This window comes from Leptodactylus fuscus, chromosome 1 (genome assembly GCF_031893055.1).
Source record: "Leptodactylus fuscus isolate aLepFus1 chromosome 1, aLepFus1.hap2, whole genome shotgun sequence".
Taxonomy (NCBI): Eukaryota; Metazoa; Chordata; class Amphibia; order Anura; family Leptodactylidae; genus Leptodactylus; species Leptodactylus fuscus.
This window is the reverse complement of record NC_134265.1, coordinates 230,979,385-230,999,105: the sequence shown is the minus strand read 5'-3', so window position 1 is coordinate 230,999,105 and position 19,721 is coordinate 230,979,385. Positions and strand designations below refer to the sequence as shown.

At 39.4% G+C, this 19,721-nt stretch overlaps 2 protein-coding genes and 1 pseudogene across 3 annotated transcripts in view; 1 reads left to right on the top strand and 2 right to left on the bottom strand.

Moving 5' to 3' along the window:
• The first annotated feature begins 446 nt into the window (after positions 1–446).
• LOC142214172 (uncharacterized) lies at positions 447–2,707 on the top strand (annotated as a pseudogene).
• A 3,165-nt stretch (positions 2,708–5,872) lies between these two features.
• UBA6 (ubiquitin like modifier activating enzyme 6) overlaps positions 5,873–19,721 on the bottom strand; it is a 344,476-nt gene continuing 330,627 nt past the window's right edge. Inside the window, exon 34 of the transcript XR_012717326.1 lies at positions 5,873–5,886. The gene's annotated coding sequence lies outside the window, so the exon portion shown is untranslated. The remainder of the gene's footprint in view (positions 5,887–19,721) is intronic.
• Positions 6,202–19,721, bottom strand: part of CENPC (centromere protein C) — a 146,943-nt gene continuing 133,423 nt past the window's right edge. For both annotated transcript variants that reach the window (XM_075283754.1, XM_075283763.1), the window contains exons 22-26: positions 17,597–17,659; positions 14,062–14,133; positions 8,214–8,365; positions 7,524–7,614; positions 6,202–6,381 (exon numbers count right to left, since the gene is read on the bottom strand). In XM_075283754.1, the coding sequence (XP_075139855.1) occupies positions 6,284–6,381; positions 7,524–7,614; positions 8,214–8,365; positions 14,062–14,133; positions 17,597–17,659 (476 nt within the window). In that variant the 3' untranslated portion in view covers positions 6,202–6,283. The remainder of the gene's footprint in view (positions 6,382–7,523; positions 7,615–8,213; positions 8,366–14,061; positions 14,134–17,596; positions 17,660–19,721) is intronic.

The following is a 19,721-nucleotide window of genomic DNA, read 5'->3' as shown; positions in this document are numbered from 1 at the left end:
ACTACAAGGAAACGAGAAGGAAACTAGAACTAGGAATATACTAAATATCTGTAAATACTAAAGGTACTACTCATATGCTATACTCAGGTATTCTGAAGCAGCTAAGAATACTGTGATGAGAATTTCCTAACTCATATGATCAGAAAAATCTAGTGGTTTCCAAAGAATGTGGATGAGATTAGCAACATTGTATTCATTTGCCTGGTACTGTAATCTGCTCCAGATTTTAACTGTGCAAATTTGCAACTATGTCTGATTTCATATTGCGATTGATGCAACCATAAAGATATCCATACAACATGTCAAAACTACATCCTCAATCTGCTTCTAACAGCTTGGAGATACCCCACTATTGAGTTCTGCCTCACAATGTGAGAAGCATTGGACTAAAGCAATGATGTCATATCCGGAGGAGAAATGGCTACGTCGCCTTTCTCAAGTTGCCAATGTTTAATAAGAACGGTGCAACAGGAAGTCTTCTGCAAGAAATGCCTGCTGAAGACCAAGCTGAGAACCTCCAAGCTTTGGGGACTGACGAGGGGCAAGTGTTATTTGTTTCTTGTTTATATAGCACAACCACAGTGTGGGGACACTGTGGGACATTATTAGTTGTCTGAGGGCCACAGTGGGGACATTATCAGTTGCCTGTGAGCTACTGGAGGACATTACTATTTGCCTGGGGGCCACTGGGGAGTATATACTGCGTGTTGGGCCCCTGGGGAGCATATACTATGTGGGGTCAACTAAGGGAGCTTGGGTATGTTCACACAGTTTTTTTGCAGGCGGATTTTGAGGCGGTGTCCACCTCAAAATCCGTCTGCAGAAAAGGCTCCCATTCATTTCAATGGCAATCACTCACTTTTTTTCCCCGCTATCGATTTTTTTCAGCTATCGAGAATAAGAAGCGACATGCCCTATCTTCCCGTGGCTGACTCATTCATGGCTCGAGACTCACTCCCAATTAGTCCCATTCATCTGGGCCTAATCAGGAGCGGGATGCCGATGATGCGGAGAGCCACACGGCGGAAAACTTTTCCGGGCCCTTAAAAGGTGAATTTGCTGTATTTGCTGGGTATAAAGTATAAAATGGTATAGCTTTGAGGGTGCATTCATATGTTTTTTGTCTTTTGGTAAAAATTATTTTGCAGGGATGTCCAGAGTTTGAAAAAGTTTGAAAACACTGGACTAAAGTAAACTTTTAGGTCAATGCAGTGGTAGACTGCAATGTTCAATTACTTAAAAAGGTAATTCTTTGAAATCTATGAACTTAAATATACTAAATGCTCTTAGCGACATCATGTGGTAGAAAGGAGTAATGCATTATTTTAATTTTCGAGTCCCTTTCACAGAACTGCTCAGACTGGCATTAACCAGTGGAAGGTCTCAGTAACAATTGTGTAGGAACACAATCACTTCATAGTCTCCAAACAAAAGTCTATCTTATGAAAGAGGCTGGAGTTGAACTGCCCCGTGAGAGGAGGGGGGAGAAGAACATAATTTTGTCGACCACTGTTGCATCAGTCTGGTGGACAGAAGGCAAAGCTAGTGTGATTTTGCACCTGTATTGGTTATCCTTCTGTATGGGGTTCCTTTCCAGATAAACTATCTGCAAACCTTTGGCACCACTCAGCTCTTCCAAGTCAGCCCAGTTGTCTACTAAATTGTCGTTTGTCCAGAATTTCTAGAGTTCTGTCAGATATCTGGATGGATTTGCAGTGGACTCAGAATATCAAAGTTGTGATTTTAGTAATTCTCCAGACTCTCCAGGACTTGGATGCTATTGTCGCTTAGGTAAAACTTACACTTGTTCACAAAACTTTGGAGACCTTCAAACCTTAAGAAGACTCAGAGACACCAGAGAATTTGATTTTTCTGGATCCTGAAGCTGAGAAAGTTGACTTATGCGAATAGTAGTTATTCAGGAATTCAAAGTGCTCATGAAAGCTCATACCAGGTGCCAGGGTCAAAATCTAATAATGGTGATGGATAACCTAAAGCAGTTGGTGATATTGAATCAATTGAACCTGTATTATAATCAGATTTGTATTATACATAACCTGGATAAACTGAGACCGCTCCAAATGCTGGATCTGACATTCAAACTTCTGAAACATATTGAGGGGTTAAGACTCCTAAACTTAGGCATCTTTACCTGGTAAAGATTAGCCATGCTGAAAACCTTGGCTCTCTAACACAGCTCCATTTGTTGGAACTGGGCTGAAATCGTATTTGTGAGATCGAGATCAGGACAGTTTGTTTCTTCGGAAGAACTAGATTACAAACTTGCAGAATATGGATACGCCAAATAACCCAACAGCACTGTTGAAGAGTTCTAAAGTCTTGTGAACCAGCGAGAGTGAACCCAAGTGACAATGGTATCAAAGTTCTGGAGAGTCTGGAGAACACTAAAATCACAATTTTGGATGTTGCATCTAATAGAATAAAGTGGATTCAGGATATCAGACATCTGACAAAACTCCAGGAATTCTGGATGAACAAGAACCTAGATCAACATGTTAATGATAAGAACTGTATATTAAACTACATTTTTAAAACAAGCGCTTTAAAGAGGACCTTGCACCATCTCAAACTCCAATTCTTTGGCATCCTTCAACAAACCCTCTTTTCCTCTTTTGTCACTTGCCTTCACTGTTCTCGAGTAGTCCATTTTAGATTTTCGGCTCTCTGCTGGGGGGTCCTAGGCTAGAGCTAATAGCTTTGGATCCCCGTCTGACAGTAAGGAGTCTAATTAGCATATTGTGTGCTGAAATTAGCAGAAACCATTGCTTAGGAATCGTAAGGGCTAGAGAAAACAGCAGTGCGGAACAAACCCTACAGAGGTATGCTGTACTGGTTGCAATGGGTGTCTGGATATCCTATAATACACAAGATCCTGCTCTAATGAAAAATGCTAAGGTCAACAGTGAGGATTTCTTCAGCAACTCTTGCATTGGGTTGCCATGGCCACTAGTTGCCTACCTTGTATACTGAAGGCATACAGATCTACCATTCTTGTATACCTATTAATTCCAGCTTGACTGATAAATTCCAGATAACTACTGTATAGACCTGGGTACATAGTCTTTCTAAAGGAAAACTAGCAGGGAAAACAACTGTAATTTTTTTTAATTGTGCATTACAAATATTAAACTTTTTCCAGAAAAATAACAATATTAATAAAGTTACACTAAGTCTACATAACATACATTTATACAACTGTATAGCACATCGTTGTCCTTTTCAACAATGCAATTACTTGGTATAACATCTATATAGAGCTATATACAGAGCCCTGAACTTAGCCACATCAGGCAAAATTTAACAAACATCCACCATTTACATTGCTGACTGTATTCAATGAACTATTTTAAAGTGACTTTTATTTCCATTTTTTTTTTTTTACCCCCTTTAAAGGCTAGGAGCATTTTTGTAACCAATTTCTTTAAAAATGGCTTCATATCTTATATGGAATGTAATTAGTCTCGATCAAACAAAACCTGTCTTTTTTGTACATAACTCCAATGCAGACGTATGTTTGTGCAATGAAACCAGCTACATAACAAACCATGTGTAGTATAAGATTGGAGTCATGTGATATTTCCCTCCATTGGCCTTGCTACCTACAGACAGCAATAGAGAGATCTGATGGAAGAGGTTTGTTTGCACATAGACATGGGTCTGCATAAGAAATGCATATACAAACTGTAAGATAGTTTAATGTACAGATGCAGCAGCGCTGAACTTGTACAATTGCTTAATCTGCTGCAGGGTGATGTCTGATTACAGAAGGCCACAAAAAACACTGAAAAGTCATTAGAAAAATGTTTTGTTTTTTTTTTTTTGTTTTTTTCTGTGGTCTTCAGTGCCAAGCTATTACCCTGCAGACGATCATCTAACTGCAGAAATTCTGGTTAACTGTGCTACATCTGTATGTCCACATTTTTTTTTCTTAGGGAGCGTTCACACTACCGTCATTGTCCGACAGGTAGTGTCCGCTGCTAGTGTCCGTTCAAAATCTCGCACAGACATTAGGAGCGGAAACTAGCTGTGTCCGTGACACTTGTCATTTTAAATGGCGATCGGGTGCGTTCTTTTGCACTCCGTGCCTGTCTTTAACTGTCTGTTTGTAAAGATGTCCGACTTTTCAAGCAGACAGCAAAACCCGACATGTAGGTTTTTTCTGTCCGTTTGAAAAGTCGGACATCTTTACAAATGGACAGTTAAGGACAGGCACAAGAGTGCAAAAGAACGCACCCGATCGCCATTTAAATGAATGACAAGTGTCACGGACACAGCTAGTGTCCGCTCCTAGTGTCCGTGCGAGATTTTGAACGGACACTAGCAGTGGACACTACCTGTCGGACACTGACGGTAGTGTGAACGCCCCCCTTACTTCAAGTTCCCAGGATTAATAATAAAATAATTCACAAAAATTCAGTTAGCCTCCTGATATTATCTACAAAACACACCAATCCAATTAACTTTACTTAAAGGGAACCTGTCAGGTTGATTTGGGACACTAAACCACCCACATGCCCGTATGGACCTGGTTTTTAGTGTCCCAAATAACCCTGCTTTAATGCCATGCAGGGCCTCTTACAAAATAAAAAAGCTTTATACTTGCCCTTCTGCTGTACACCACGCACCGACACAGTTCTTCAATGGAGTCAGAGGAGTAAACCTTGGCTTCACTGTGCAGGCTCCGTATCTCTAACACTTGCGCAGTGAGGCCAAGGTGTACATCTCTGGCTTCACTGAAAAACAGCACAGGCGCCGGGAGTACCAGAGAACAGTCTAATGAGACTCATCGGACTGTTCTCTAGGCAAGCATAAAGGATTTTTTACTGTTAATGTGACTGCAGATTGCATTAAAACAGGGTGATTTGGAACACTAAACCTCAGGTCTACAAGAACCTGTGGATGATTCAGGGTCCCAAATTGACCTGACAGGCTCCCTTTAACATACATAAAAACTTGTCTGTGTCAGACAGAAGGGTCTGCATTGTCAATGAGAGAAGAAAAACGTACAGCTAACATTACTTGTTTTATGTTTTTTCTAAAAGAACATTTCTGAAACAAAAAACGGCCTGAAAGGGCTTAAAAGATACGTACAGCATTACAGCTATTTTTTTTTAAGTTGCTCAGTATATATTAAAGGTGTATTCCCATTTCATAGCCGAAATGGGAATATGCTCCAGTAAATCCTGACCATGGTGTTCAGCCAGACTAGAACACAGCTGTCCTGCGCTGCTCCTTTAACTCACACTGGAGCAAATGGTAGTTATGAAAACAGCATAGCACAGTGAGCTATACATATACCCTTTAATGTAAAAAACAAAACACATTTTTAAATACCCTTACTTAAAAATTTAGAATGTTGTGTGTCTAGTCAGTTTATGTACTTGTACTTCCTTATACAAGCTCATTGTCAGACTGTACAAAATTTGTTTGTAGTCTGACACCTAGGAGACATGGGTCCTGTATAAGATCTGTAGACACAATACAGAATAAAATTTTAAGAAACCATGTGCAAATTAGGGGTTTTCCAGGCAAATTAAGGCTGTTCCAGTGTAGGTCTCCCTTCCTATTTCATGCCCCCACTGGCTAGAATGGAACTGAAGACAGTCAGGTGACTCCTGCAGCCAATCATTGGCCTGAGCTCTAACAGGTTGAGTACCAGTGATCTATTAGCAGTATCATCACTGCTATCCAACATGTGACCACTGAGGCCAGTGATCAGCTTCACTTGCAGCCCTGCCAGTGTGCGCACAGAATGGGACAGGAACAACAGAATGTGAGGACATGAGGTAGAAGAGTATGGCTTTATTTTAATTTTAGCCCACTGTCCTGGATTTTCTAATGTGCCTGGTAAACCCCTTTAATTACCTTACCTTAAATGCAACAATGAAAGAACATTTCTGGCAAAAAACAATTTTACCCTTCACAGCATGTGAAACAAAATAAAACACTTTTTAATATTCCCACCTTATTGATTTGGTTCTGCCTCCAGTTGTTGCTGCTTCCAAGGAGACTTGATTTTTACAATGTAACAAAATAGTTTAAGTGCCAGCCACTGTGACTGCGGTCCATGACAATACTTGTTGACAAAGACATCTGCAGCATGTCAACAGAGTAGGGTGGGTACACTGCAATGCATTCTTATATACTGGTGAAGAGCAATCAATTCTGCAAGTATGCAACACCATAAAATTATGTACAACACTACTGAGTAGTAACACCATAAATAAAACTGGCCCTCATAGGCAACACAGATACTCATATTCTAACTATTATTATTTGCAAGCCCTGGGAGCATTTTTAAAACATTGTAGACCAACACCGCATTCTTGTCCTGAAGATTGGTAATAGTGAAGATATTACCTGAAAAACAAAAATTTTAGAATACATTAAAGACCAGTGGCTTGACTTGGTAATAAAAGAAATGTAACATAAGTGCAGCCAGCTCACCCAAAAGGCATATGACACCACATTAATAGGTATCCTAATAACACTAGTTGAGTGGACAGACATCTAGCCACAGGGAAACTACATACATTGTGGTAAAATGATCCACCACCTCATTTACTTATGGTCATATTAAATAAGCCTGGTTTAATGGATGATTTTAGGCATTTCAGACCTCACAGCCTCTTATTTACAGCAGAGAGTTGTTGCATATTAAAAGGATCTTATAATTGCGTTCCAAGTGTATAAGTCTGGGTGCAAACTGCGACGGATTTTCTTCATCGGAGACTCTGGTGCAGAAACCGGAAAGAATCGGCACAGAGACAAGTCCTGCATATACAGTAGTTATAATCACTCTGCTGATTTCAATATAAAAATGATGGACACCCAGCAGAGCCATAATAGTCTATGGTGTCCAGTGTTTTAGCAGTCTGGCTCTCAGTCATTAAGGTCCCTGTGTGTAGATGTGAACCTAGCCTAAAACTGCTGATATGTTAACAGATGTTTTTTTTGAGGATGCCCATAATTTTATGGTATTCATTATTGTCACAAATACTGGTTTCTTATTGTTCATCTCCTGATGTCTAGGCTCAGTGCACTGCATAGTATGGGGAGTTAATACCATATAAACAGTTGACCGTTGGGAAGGCAGGGGGAGGAAAAGGTGCTTTTTGCCCCCTCTACCAACAGAGATGTATGGCCTATCCAAAGGATAGTAAATAAGTTGTAGATCCACAGGGGACCAACTGATGGGACAAGCAACTATCGTGAGAAAGGGGTTTCTTTTTCCCTATTTGAAATAGTTATGCAGGCAAATTGATCTTCAATTTATTTCCATGGAACCACTAGATAGTTGAGTACAGTACTCAGTTATCTTTGGAGCAATAGACTGTATGTGTAATAGCTCTGAAGTGATAGGTTTGAGCTTACAACTTAGAGAACATACATATATGTATGTTCAGTGTACACTAAATTACCTTTTATAGATTTTATTTGGAAAGTCTTACTTTGCAAAGCTCTTACGTAAGAATGAAAACCATTTTGAATATTTTTTTCACCTGGAGGTACAAAGAAGAAGTCGCCATCCTTTAGAATCTTCTCTGACTTGTGTAGATTCACTTGCACTTCACCTTCTTCAATATAGTAAATCTATAAATAATGAAGACAGAGAACCGTTAAACATTATAGTTGAAAAAATGGTTTATTACCAATAAGAAATCAATCAGCAAGGACTCATTTTTATTTTTGATCTCTTCAATTTGTGGAATGTATATAGAGAAGTATGAGTATTATATGGAATAAATTCCGAGCATTTTTAACTTTTATTATTACAATGTAGTACGAATCTTGAATCGACTTGCTGCAAAATTACATGAAGTTGTCCATGAAGTTTTAGAGCCAGGAGATGCAAGTCAAAGCAAATAGACTAAACCTCAGAAAAAGTGAAAGCAAAAAAACACAGTATAATTTAGATTTGCTCAAAATCCAATACTCATTGCCAGTGCATGACTAATTTTGCCAAATCTATATGTTAGAAACTAAGCAAACATATGTAGGTCTCTTTCTAGAATGTTTTAAAATCAGGCATGCTCTCCCACCTCTAAAGAAAGTTACATTTTTTTTTTTTTAACAATTTTTCCATTTAAAAGGTAGACTATACAGACATATCTAATTAACCCTAAATTGTAGTGTATTATTCCCCACTTTCTCTTCACCTCATAACATTTTATTTTAAAATCTTTACTCACCATAATGCTGGTTATGAAAATCTGCCTATCGATCTTCTTTCTCGGGGCAATTATCAACTTCCCAGAGGAAAATACATCATTGTTGAAGCTATGCCAATATGTAAAGTAATCACTTCCAACAAACTCACTGTTTTCACTTTGGGCAATGCATTCTGTCAAATATACAAGCAGAGTAAGTAAAGTTGAAATAAAAAGAGAAAAATAAATTCACTGTAACATACAGCATCAGTGGTTAAAGCCACTGCATTGGTCACAGTTATGATTAGGCTCTTAAGTCTGGGGGACCCCTACTCACTAAAGCAGCTCCAGCTGTATCATGTAACTACATCCACAGATCAACTCTCAGAGAAACCCAAAGGCTCATTCAAGTAGCCTGATGTGATTAGATATGTTTGTAGCAGGGAGGGGGAGTTCATGTGAGAAGCAACTTGTCACTCACTTACTTGGCCTACCTGCACAACAGTCAGTGGGCAGCGCTGTCCTAGGTGTGGAGATAGAGGATGAGGAAAACTCCAATGGTCCAACGGTAGATATATGCTGTATATGCTACAGTTACATATAAGGCAGACTTTATAGGAGACATCAGTTATCATATGCCACATGCCAGAGCCCTCATCAGTGGAAAGCTCACACTACTTACACATAAACACTATGTGGCAGTTGAAAAACACATAGGCATATCTACCCACAAAACTGCCATCAGCACTAAACAATCATTAAAGAAATTGTCCAAGATGAACTATTTTGGGAAAGGTGATCCCCCCTCCCCCCCAAAGAAAAATGTTTGAAGCCTGAAATGGCAAAAGTTCAAGCGGGCCAAATACTTTCACAAGGCACTGTGTATTTGTGTAAAATATATATATATATATATATATATATATATATATATATATATATATATATATATATATATATATATACACACACATACACACACACAGAGTGGGGACGGAAGATGTTCAGACCCCTTTAAATTTTTCACTCTATTTCATTGCAGCCACTTGCTAGAAGCAAAAAAGTTCATTTTATTTCTCATTAATGTACTCTCAGCACCACATCTTGACAGAAACATGTTTATGGACCTCACACCTTTGATTGCCATTACTATTGTCTGTGGCATTTGTATTCTATGTTCATTGCCCACTGAGCATGGTATACTTCCTGCTATATACATACAGTGGGGCAAAAAAGTATTTAGTCAGTCACCAATAGTGCAAGTTCCACCACTTAAAAAGATGAGAGGCGTCTGTAATTTACATCATAGGTAGACCTCAACTATGAGAGACAAGATGAGAAAAAAAATCCAGAAAATCACATTGTCTGATTTTGTAAGAATTTATTTGCAAATTATGGTGGAAAATAAGTATTTGGTCAGTAACAAAATTTCATCTCAATACTTTGTTATATATCCTTTGTTGGCAATGACAGAGGTCAAACTTTTTCTGTAAGTCTTCACAAGGTTGGCACACACTGTTGTTGGTATGTTGGCCCATTCCTCCATGCAGATCTCCTCTAGAGCAGTGATGTTTTGGGGCTGTCGCTTGCAACACGGACTTTCAACTCCCTCCAAAGGTTTTCTATAGGGTTGAGATCTGGAGACTGGCTAGGCCACTCCAGGACCTTGAAATGCTTCTTACAAAGCCACTCCTTCGTTGCCCTGGCGGTGTGCTTTGGATCATTGTCATGTTGAAAGACCCAGCCACGTTTCATCTTCAATGCCCTTACTGATGGAAGGAGGTTTGCACTCAAAATCTCACGATACATGGCCCCATTCATTCTTTCATGTACCCGGATCAGTCGTCCTGGCCCCTTTGCAGAGAAACAGCCCCAAAGCATGATGTTTCCACCCCCATGCTTTACAGTAGGTATGGTGTTTGATGGATGCAACTCAGTATTCTTTTTCCTCCAAACACGAAAAGTTGTGTTTCTACCAAACAGTTCCAGTTTGGTTTCATCAGACCATAGGACATTCTCCCAATACTCTTCTGGATCATCCAAATGCTCTCTCGCAAACTTCAGTTGGGCCTGAACATGTACTGGCTTAAGCAGTGGGACAAGTCTGGCACTGCAGGATCTGAGTCCCTGGCGGCGTAGTGTGTTACTGATGGTAGGCTTTGTTACATTGGTCCCAGCTCTCTGCAGTTCATTCACTAGGTTCCCCCGCGTGGTTCTGGGATTTTTGCTCACCGTTCTTGTGATCATTTTGACCCCACGGGGTGAGATTTTGCGTGGAGCCCCAGATCGAGGGAGATTATCAGTGGTGTTGTATGTCTTCCATTTTCTAATTATTGCTCCCACAGTTGATTTCTTCAATCCAAGCTGGTTGCCTATTGCAGATTCAGTCTTCCCAGCCTGGTGCAGGGCTACAATTTTGTTTCTGGTGTCCTTTGACAGCTCTTTGGTCTTCACCATAGTGGAGTTTGGAGTCTGACTGTTTGAGGGTGTGCACAGGTGTCTTTTTCTACTGATAACAAGTTTAAACAGGTGCCATTACTACAGGTAATGAGTGGAGGAAAGAAGAGACTCTTAAAGAAGAAGTTACAGGTCTGTGAGAGCCAGAAATCTTGATTGTTTGTAGGTGACCAAATACTTATTTTCCACCATAATTTGCAAATAAATTCTTACAAAATCAGACAATGTGATTTTCTGGATTTGTTTTCTCATTTTGTCTCTCATAGTTGAGGTCTACCTATGATGTAAATTACAGACGCCTCTCATCTTTTTAAGTGGTGGAACTTGCACTATTGGTGACTGACTAAATACTTTTTTGCCCCACTGTACATATATTACATACATATATATATATATAAAAATTATAATTAATCTTAAAAGGGGTTGTCCAGGATAACCACTTTTTTTTTTTTCCTCCCTTCTCGGTCTGGTCCTGCTGATCCCCACTGTACATGACCGCTGAGGCCAATCAGTTGTTCGTCAGCCTAAGAAAAGTAGCGACGTCCTATGTAACTTTCCTTAGGCCGCTGACTGGATTGTGTGGTACATGTGGTGGGGACTTCCACTGGAAGAAAACACTGGAGCAGACGGACCGGACTACGCTGGGAGACACAGGAGCACTAGGGACAGGTGATTATGATATTTGTATTTTTTTCCAAAGTGGTAGTGTGTAGTGACAAAAGAGGACAACTGAGTGTTACCATTTAATAACTCCCATCCCATGTTATGAGACGGTGACAGCACTGGGTAGCACTGTCAGTGACCAACTGCTTCACCCCAAGTGTGGAAAAGAGTGTTATCGAAGATCCTTCCTCCCAACCACGGTCAAGCTGTATAATCAACATCAGGTTAAGTGAAGTTCACTTCATACAGAGAACCGTATTTTTCAGACTATAAGACGCACCCAGGTTTTAGAGGAGGAAAATAAGGAAAAAAATTTTGAAGCAAAAAAATGGTAAAATATTTAATATATGGGAGTTGTAGTTTTGCAACAGCTGCAAGGCCATATTGACAGGTGACTCTGCAGCTGTACGGAGATCCATAGAGCGTTTTTTTTTTTTTTTTTGTGGGGCCAGATGTACTTTTTAGTTATACCATTTTGGGGAATGTCTATTGCTTAGATCACCTTTTATTTAAATCAGAGGCGAAACGGTGAAAAAAAACCCCCACGGTGGTTTGAAAAATATCAGTAAACTGGGCATTTTCGGACACAGGGATTCCTAATGTGTATGTGTTTCACAGTAATTTTCTACTTTTATATGTATTCTAGGGAAAGGAGGTGATTTAGAAGATTTTATTTTAATAAAGCTTTTTTTTTTTTTCCACTATTTTATTGTCCCTTCCACCTAGGTGGCTTGAACCTGCAATCATTTGATTGCAAGTCCCATAGACGGCAATAGAAGTGTATTGCCGTCTATGGGAGATTCTCTACATTACCATTACGGCTGGTCATAGACCAACCGCAATAGTAATATAGATATGACAGGCCTGGGAGCCTTCAGTTGGCTCCCGGCTGTCACCAGAACAGGTCGGCTCCTGCGACGCCTCGCAGGAGCTGGCCTGCAACTTTAAAGGTATGGGGTTGTATTCTACACTTTGGGGAGAAGGGGGGTTAAGTTTTAATGCCCTCAATTAGAATGCATTCTAATTGCGGGCATTAGCTTTGGGCCTCCGCGTATAGCGGAGAATCGGTTGCTATGGCGACCACTCTGCAGCAGAGCGGCCGCCATTATTCTTACAGACCCGGCATCAATCCCTCCCCGGCAATAGAACGGTGGATGCTGGGAAGGGTTTTAAACGCCGGCACTGGTGCCGGGGCCTGTAGCATTGCCACGCTCCTGTTGCTGCAGGAAGCCAGCAGCGGCAGGAACATGGCGATGCTCCACATTCGTATAGTCTAAAAAATATGGTAAGTGATTCTGCAGTGTTTCTCTACTTTTTTGTTGCTATGATTCCTAGTATCTTCTCTATCTGCTAAGAGCTTGTATGTGTTCTTTCTTGTAATATATTACTATATTATCAATGCTGCTGTACCACACTGAATTCCCCCCATGGTGGGCCTATTAAAGGATTATCTTATACATTTCTAGTAGGAATAACAGTACAATGCATGATTATCAAAAAAAAAAAAAAAAATGCTACAGAACTGTTGCTTAATAAAATAAAAATGAGATTTTAAAAGTTCTTCTAGAACATGATCTATACCTCATCCGGGGATCTAAAGAACGTAGCAAAAATTGAAAACAAGTCTTTGAAAATATTAACAATATCTAAATAACAAGCAGATGGCGGAATAAATCTAAATATTTCACCAAGAACAGGCTGCTTTGACACGTAAAAAATAACTAAGACTGGTCATACACTTTAGATTATAGGGCTAGTTCACACTGGCAAAATGGTCGGAATCTGCGTCAAAATCCTACTCAAAAAAGCGCCTCCGATTGAAATCAATGGGGGCAGGTAATTTCCTTTTTCCATGAGAGTGGTTTGTTCCCGCTCGCGGAAAAAAGAAGCAAGCTGCCCTTTCTTCAGGTGGATTCTGTGTCAGCCTCGCGACACCACCTTCCAGACTAGGCCCATTTGGGCCTAATCCGGATCAGAAAGCCACGACGGAATATGTACACGGGGAACCACGTGTGAACTAGCCCTTAGATGGCCATCCAATTAATGATGGGATTGTTTGTACATCAGTATTAAAAACTAAACAAGTTTAACTGTTTTTTGTTTTTTTTTAAATACAGCAAGTCTGTGCAAGTTGGTTTATAATCATCCAAGGCAACTGAGAAAAAAAAAATAATGTGTATGGCCAGCTTAACATTAACCTCAAGAAGCAGACTGATCAGTATCCATGGTGTGTTCTCCTTTAATACCTGTTCACATTTTATCAAAATACCATTTAGGCTTGTCTCTCCTGATCACTCTCAGAATAAGAAAAATCGACACCTTTGCTTATTAAAACTTTAGCAAAAATGCTAGAGGAGATCATGTGATTCAAAATGCTTGTATCCTTTAATATAAGGTTCCACAGTCTGAAGATGTATACCCATATTTAGATGGCTGTCAAAGACAAATAATTCACTTGAGAGGTTTTCTACTATGGCTCTTCCCTATACTTTTTCCTTTGCATTCAATATTTTTGATTTTGCAGAAAGCATACAGTATGTGTTTAAATTTGGGACAAGGCTCCTGTCCTGTAGTCCGTTATAGTTGTGAAGTGCTAGACACCACCAAAGGATGAAACACAGCTGTTTAGGATGACAGAGATTTACAAATTGTAGTAAATTGCTAACCATCCCAATACCCTCTGATGTATTAGTTTTTCCCTAACCACTATGAAATGCACATTTAGTGCCAAAAAGTAGCCAAATTCCTTCAGGCAGAAAAGACATATACGTACCAACAAGTACATCACTTCTGGTGTCCGGATCAAACACCACAGAATAACGTTTTAAAAACTCTTCGTGTTCTTCTATGGAGAAGGAGAAAAAAAAATTACTAAAAAAGGAACTTGAGCCTTATTACAGAATAAGAAATGGTGAAAAGTTTATTTTCCTCTAGCCTGAGCTACACCTGTATGATAGATAACAAACTTATATGCTTTCCCCCAAACCTTTAGGGCACGTCCACATATGATATGAATCAAGCATACGCAACTGATTCACCACATATTTTACCCAAAGTCTGTGGATATCATCTCAACCATTACGTTGCTTATGTAATATGCTATGCACTTTCAGCCTGCATATCAACATGGAAAATCTGCAGCATACCGTGTTTCTCCAAAAATAAGATAGGGTCTTATATTATTTTTTGCTTCGAAAGATAGGTTAGGGCATATTTTCAGGGGTCGTCTTATTTTTTTCCCCATGAACAACAATCCACTCACTAGATCACCTTACACCCAAAACAATTTAGAGTTGGCAAGTGCTAATGGTGGATGGGCTCTCACACACAGATTTGTGTCCCCCTCTGGTCTCAGTCCTCTTGCCATTGCAGCACCGTTCCACTGCAGCCAAAGGTAGCAGTTATCTCCCCCTGGTGACTGGAGGCTGCCCCCGTGTAGTCATGCCAGGGGGACTACCTGTGTGTGAGAAACCAGCACTACTGGCATTCAACTCTTATTGTGGAGAACTCTCTCATTTAGTGCCTTCTTGTGAAGATAGCTCCCTTAAAGTCAATGTGTAATTCTCTTGGGGGATGCAATTCTTTTGGTGGTGTCTGCTTTCCTTGATGAAGGGTCTACTGTATCTGATCTACTATATTCTACTTACTTTTTTACATGTAGAGCTGTTTGGATACTTTTTTGATGAACTGTAGCTAGGGTTTATTTTCGGAGTAGTGCTTATATTTCAAGCATACTCCAAAAATCCTGAGAAATCTTGCTAGGGCTAATTTTCAGGGTAGGTCTTATTTTCAGAGAAGCATAGTATAAGCTATATGTAAATATACTATCCTAGAATATCAACCATAATTTGTATGCTTCATCATTTATTACAGTATTTATTTTTCTTACTCTTTCTGGTTGGGAAATAGAAAACATTAGGGTGACATTAAATAGAGAAATGGAAATGGAGTCACCAGTTCCACTGACAAACACTTCTAAGTGTGCCCATTCAGTTCTGATGAAAATAGAGCAGGTCCTATCCTGCTTCGTTTCATCAGAACAAAATAAATCGGAAGCCCTTATAGAGGTTAGGGCGAGTGTACCGCTGCAAACTCAGCCCCACCTCAGGTGCACACTTGTGTGCATGGGGTCTAAAAGGTTAAACAGCCAGGATTGATCACAACAACATCTCAGCTGATACTTATAGTCCAAACATCAATAGATTTACAGAGGAAGGTGTTGATAAATTGCATACTGAAATGTGCATTATGGTTTAGGCTAGGGCTACATGGTGACTGGTTAGTAGCGGTTATGTGACTATACAATTGAAATGTCATGCTGCCAATCCACAAGGTCTTGTTGTGGTTAGCTGTGAGTGGGAACACAAGCACAAGCATTAGTTGCAAACGAGCAGTGTGACATTGCAATCTTAGGCTGAGCAGTGACAAGTTATTGTATAGTAAGCTGCAAAAGGAATTGTCACAGGTGCTCGCCATACATTCTGTTCCTTTCATAAGAATAGGGCTGGCTGAAATCAAGATCTAAGATGCAGTAAAACCCTGTTCAGATCTAGGGAATAGATTTTTCAGTTGAAGGCAATTTCTGTCAAGTGTGCACAAATCCTAACTGATATCCTGAAAACAATGACCTATTTAGGGTACATTCACACAGCGTAATCCGGTGCTGATTTTGAAAATCAGTGCCAACATTGCCCTTAATATGCTTAACATTGTAGGGATCATAGGAGGATGTTGAAAAAAAATTTGCATCCTGCTTGATTCAGTGGCTCAAGCCACTCCATTGATAAATCCCATTTGTGTGAGGTCAAATTCCTGCTCACTTTGGTGTGTGAACATACCCTTAGGCCTTGTTCACATCTGCATCGGTAATCCGTTCGGGGGAGTCCGAAAGGACTACCGAATGCATTTGCAAGAGGTGTGCAGTGAAAGCACATGGATCCCCATAAACTATAATGGGGTCCATGTGCTTGCCATGACATCTCTGCAGGGAACATGCGGACAGGAAAGTACTTCACAATCTACTTTTCTGGCCGCATGTTCCGTGTGGGCAGTGCACGGAGAGCACACTGACCCCATTATAGTCTATGGGGATGCATGTGCTTTCACTGCACACTGCTTGCAAATGAGTTCGGTAGTCCTTTCAGGGGGTCCCCATGCGGAATTCCCCGAACGGATTACAGACGCAGATGTGAACCAGGCCTTAGGGTATTTGCTGGCCAGCGTTTAGAAACATTGTTCAAGTCTGCATGTACTGCACTGTCTTAACTTAAAAGTGCACCTACTGTTTGTGGATTCAGATTGTAAAAAAAATAGCACTAGCAAGCTCCTTCAGCTCCTTTACTAATTTACATAATGCAGATAGGAAGAATATTAAACAAACACTTTGAGTTGCATCTAGCTAGAAGGGTTTCAATCAAGTTACAGAGCACTGGCAAAATGACACATGGCTCAAATGGTCACGGACACAAATTATCTGCATAATAAATTATTTTTGGCTGAAATTACCTTTAAAGGAGTTATACGGTTTGATTTATTTTTATTGTTTTTTTTAATATAGGCTAAATAACAGGATGCATCAATGTAAAACACTTCCAAATATGTATCCTGTTTAAGCCATTAGTGACTGACCTATAGACTTTCATAGCCGGGCCCCTGCTTTACCACTTTAGATGCCATGATCAATAACAACCGTGCAACTGGGAAATTAATAACATAACTTTTATGTGTTCTAGGAAAGGGTGGGCGAATAACATTTTTTAATCTGATCACTAATGCATTACAAAGCTAATATATTGCAAAATAAAATACCCTGGAATCTATTACAGGCTGCAAAGAACAGCCTATAATAGAAGAAATGCCGAGATAAGCCTGGGAGCCTTCAATAGGTGGGCACTGATCTTTGACATTGGGGTCTGGTCTTTGCTTTAGTATAGAAACCCGGCGGCTATGGTGGCTGACAAATAACCGACATAATAGTATGACGGAAGTTAGGAAGGGGTTAATAAATAAAAACATAACAAACATATTGGATATTGTCAAGTCAGTAAAAATAATATTCCAGGGGAATGGGTGCACAGAGAGCAGGAAGATGAATAATGGGAAGTGTAGTTTTTCTACAGATTTACTGCATGTAGCTCATACATAACAGTGATAAAGGAGCAGCAAGTAAATTATAGCCAAGCAAATGGTGCACAACAGGGAACAGTGCGTATTCATCATTGCTTTGAATGCATTTGCATTTGATATTTTTTGAAAGTTGGATGACTCCTTTTCCTCAGTGCTAAATTAATTGTACAGTAGTCACATACCAGATATTTGTGCCCTTGTTTTTGAACCATCAGTGAAATGTTGCCCGTCATTCTTTTCTTTTCCTGTAATCAGATTGTATACATGTGTAAATGTTTTATAAGTGAAATTAACATCAATTAGTGTTAAATTTATGTACAGACGTCTCATATAAGATATTTTTGTGTATCTATTTTTGGGTCAATAGTGCAATCCATTACAACCATATTTTCTTTTGCATACAATAATTACAGGTTTTCTTTTTGCATTATTTGCCACTTTCCACATATGCACTTCCAACAGATTGATATCTAAGGGGCGAAGTATATCATTTGTTAATCACCCATTTAGTGTATACGCAAATAAAAGATGCAAATGGAAAATGATCCATTTACAGAGAGCTATTAAAAGACCTGCGACAGACAATATATATAAAAAATATATAATACTAATAATAATAATTCTGGATAATTTTTTTTTTGCATTGAATACAAAAGCGTAGTTTATCACAGTTTTTTTTTTTTTTTTAAATACTCTTGAAAATAGATGCAACAAAGACGGCATCTTTTTTGAAAAATAAAACAAAAACCAAAACCAAAAACATATCTGTCATTTTATACTGTTTATCTGCAGTGCTGGTCTTTTCTTCTGCCTTTCTTCATTTTACAATAAAAGTCAATAATCATTCAAAGGGGCTTTCTAGCATATAAGTTATTATTATTAGTTTTAAGCAAAATGTAACCGTAAATGTAACAAAAAAAATAAATAAAAATTGAGCATTGCAGTAAAAAAAAAAAGTCTCGTCATAACAGTACTTCATGCATACAAAAATATACATTATACACACACAATATACAGTTGTGCTAAAAAGTTTACACACCCTGGCAGCTTTTTTTCAGAGAACATGAGTAACACAACATTTGTTTTTTTTTATTCATGGTTAGTGGTTGGGGGAAGCCATTCATTGTCAAACTTCTGCTTTTTCTCTTTTTAAGTCATAATAACAACCAGAAACATCAAAACGACCCTCTTTAAAAGTTCACATATCCTGGAGATTTTGGCCTGATAACATGCCCAGAAGTTGACACAGTTGTCCATGGATCTATGGGAAAAGGTAGTTGAACTGTATAAAACAGGAAAGGGATACAAAAAGATATCCAAGGAATTGATAATGCCAGCCAGCAGTGTTCAAACTCAGGGGTTCTGCAACAACCAAACCCCGGTCAGGTAGACCAACCAAAAATTCAGCCACAACTGCCTGGAAAATTATACGGAATGCAAAAAAAACCCCACAAATAACATCATGTGAAATCTAGGACTCTCTGAAAACTATTGGTGTGGCTGTTTCAAGATGCACAATAAGGAGGCACTTGAAGAAAAATGGGCTGCATGGTCAAGTGACCAGAAAACAGCCATTACTGTGCAAATGCCACAAAGAATCTTGCCTTCAATATGCCAAACAGCACAGAAAACTATCCTACTATCACTGATGATGTGGGGATGTGTGAGCTTCAAAGGCACAGCAAACTTCATCAAAGTAGAAGGAAAGATGAATGCAGCACGTTATCAGCAAATACTGAAGGCAAATTTGCACTCATCAGCCAGGAAGCTGCGCGTGAGATGTACTTGGACGTTCCAATATGACAGCAATCCAAAACACAAGGCCAAGTCGACCTGTCATTGGCTACAGCAGAAGAAAGTGAAGGTTCTGGAGTGGCCATCTCAGTCTCCTGACCTCAATGTCATTGAGCCACTCTGGGGAGATCTCAAGCACGCAGTACATGCATACATACAAGCCCAGGAATTTACAGGAACTGGAGACTTTTTGCCAAGAAGAATGGGCAGCTTTACCATCTGAGAAAATAAAGAGCCTCATCCACAACTACCACAAAATACTTCTAGCTGTCATTGATATAAGAGTACTGGGGTATTGTGAACTTTATAACAGGGTAATTGTGATGTTTTTGGTTGTCATTAGGGAAAACACAGAAATTGATTCAACCAACCACTAACCATGAGTGGAGAAAAAGTTTTTGTGTTATTCATATTCTCTGAAAAAAGGCAAACACACCACATCCATCAGCATCTCTGAAATTCTTCCAGAAAATGAAGTATTTCTCCCAGAAAATTATTGCAGTTACACAAAGA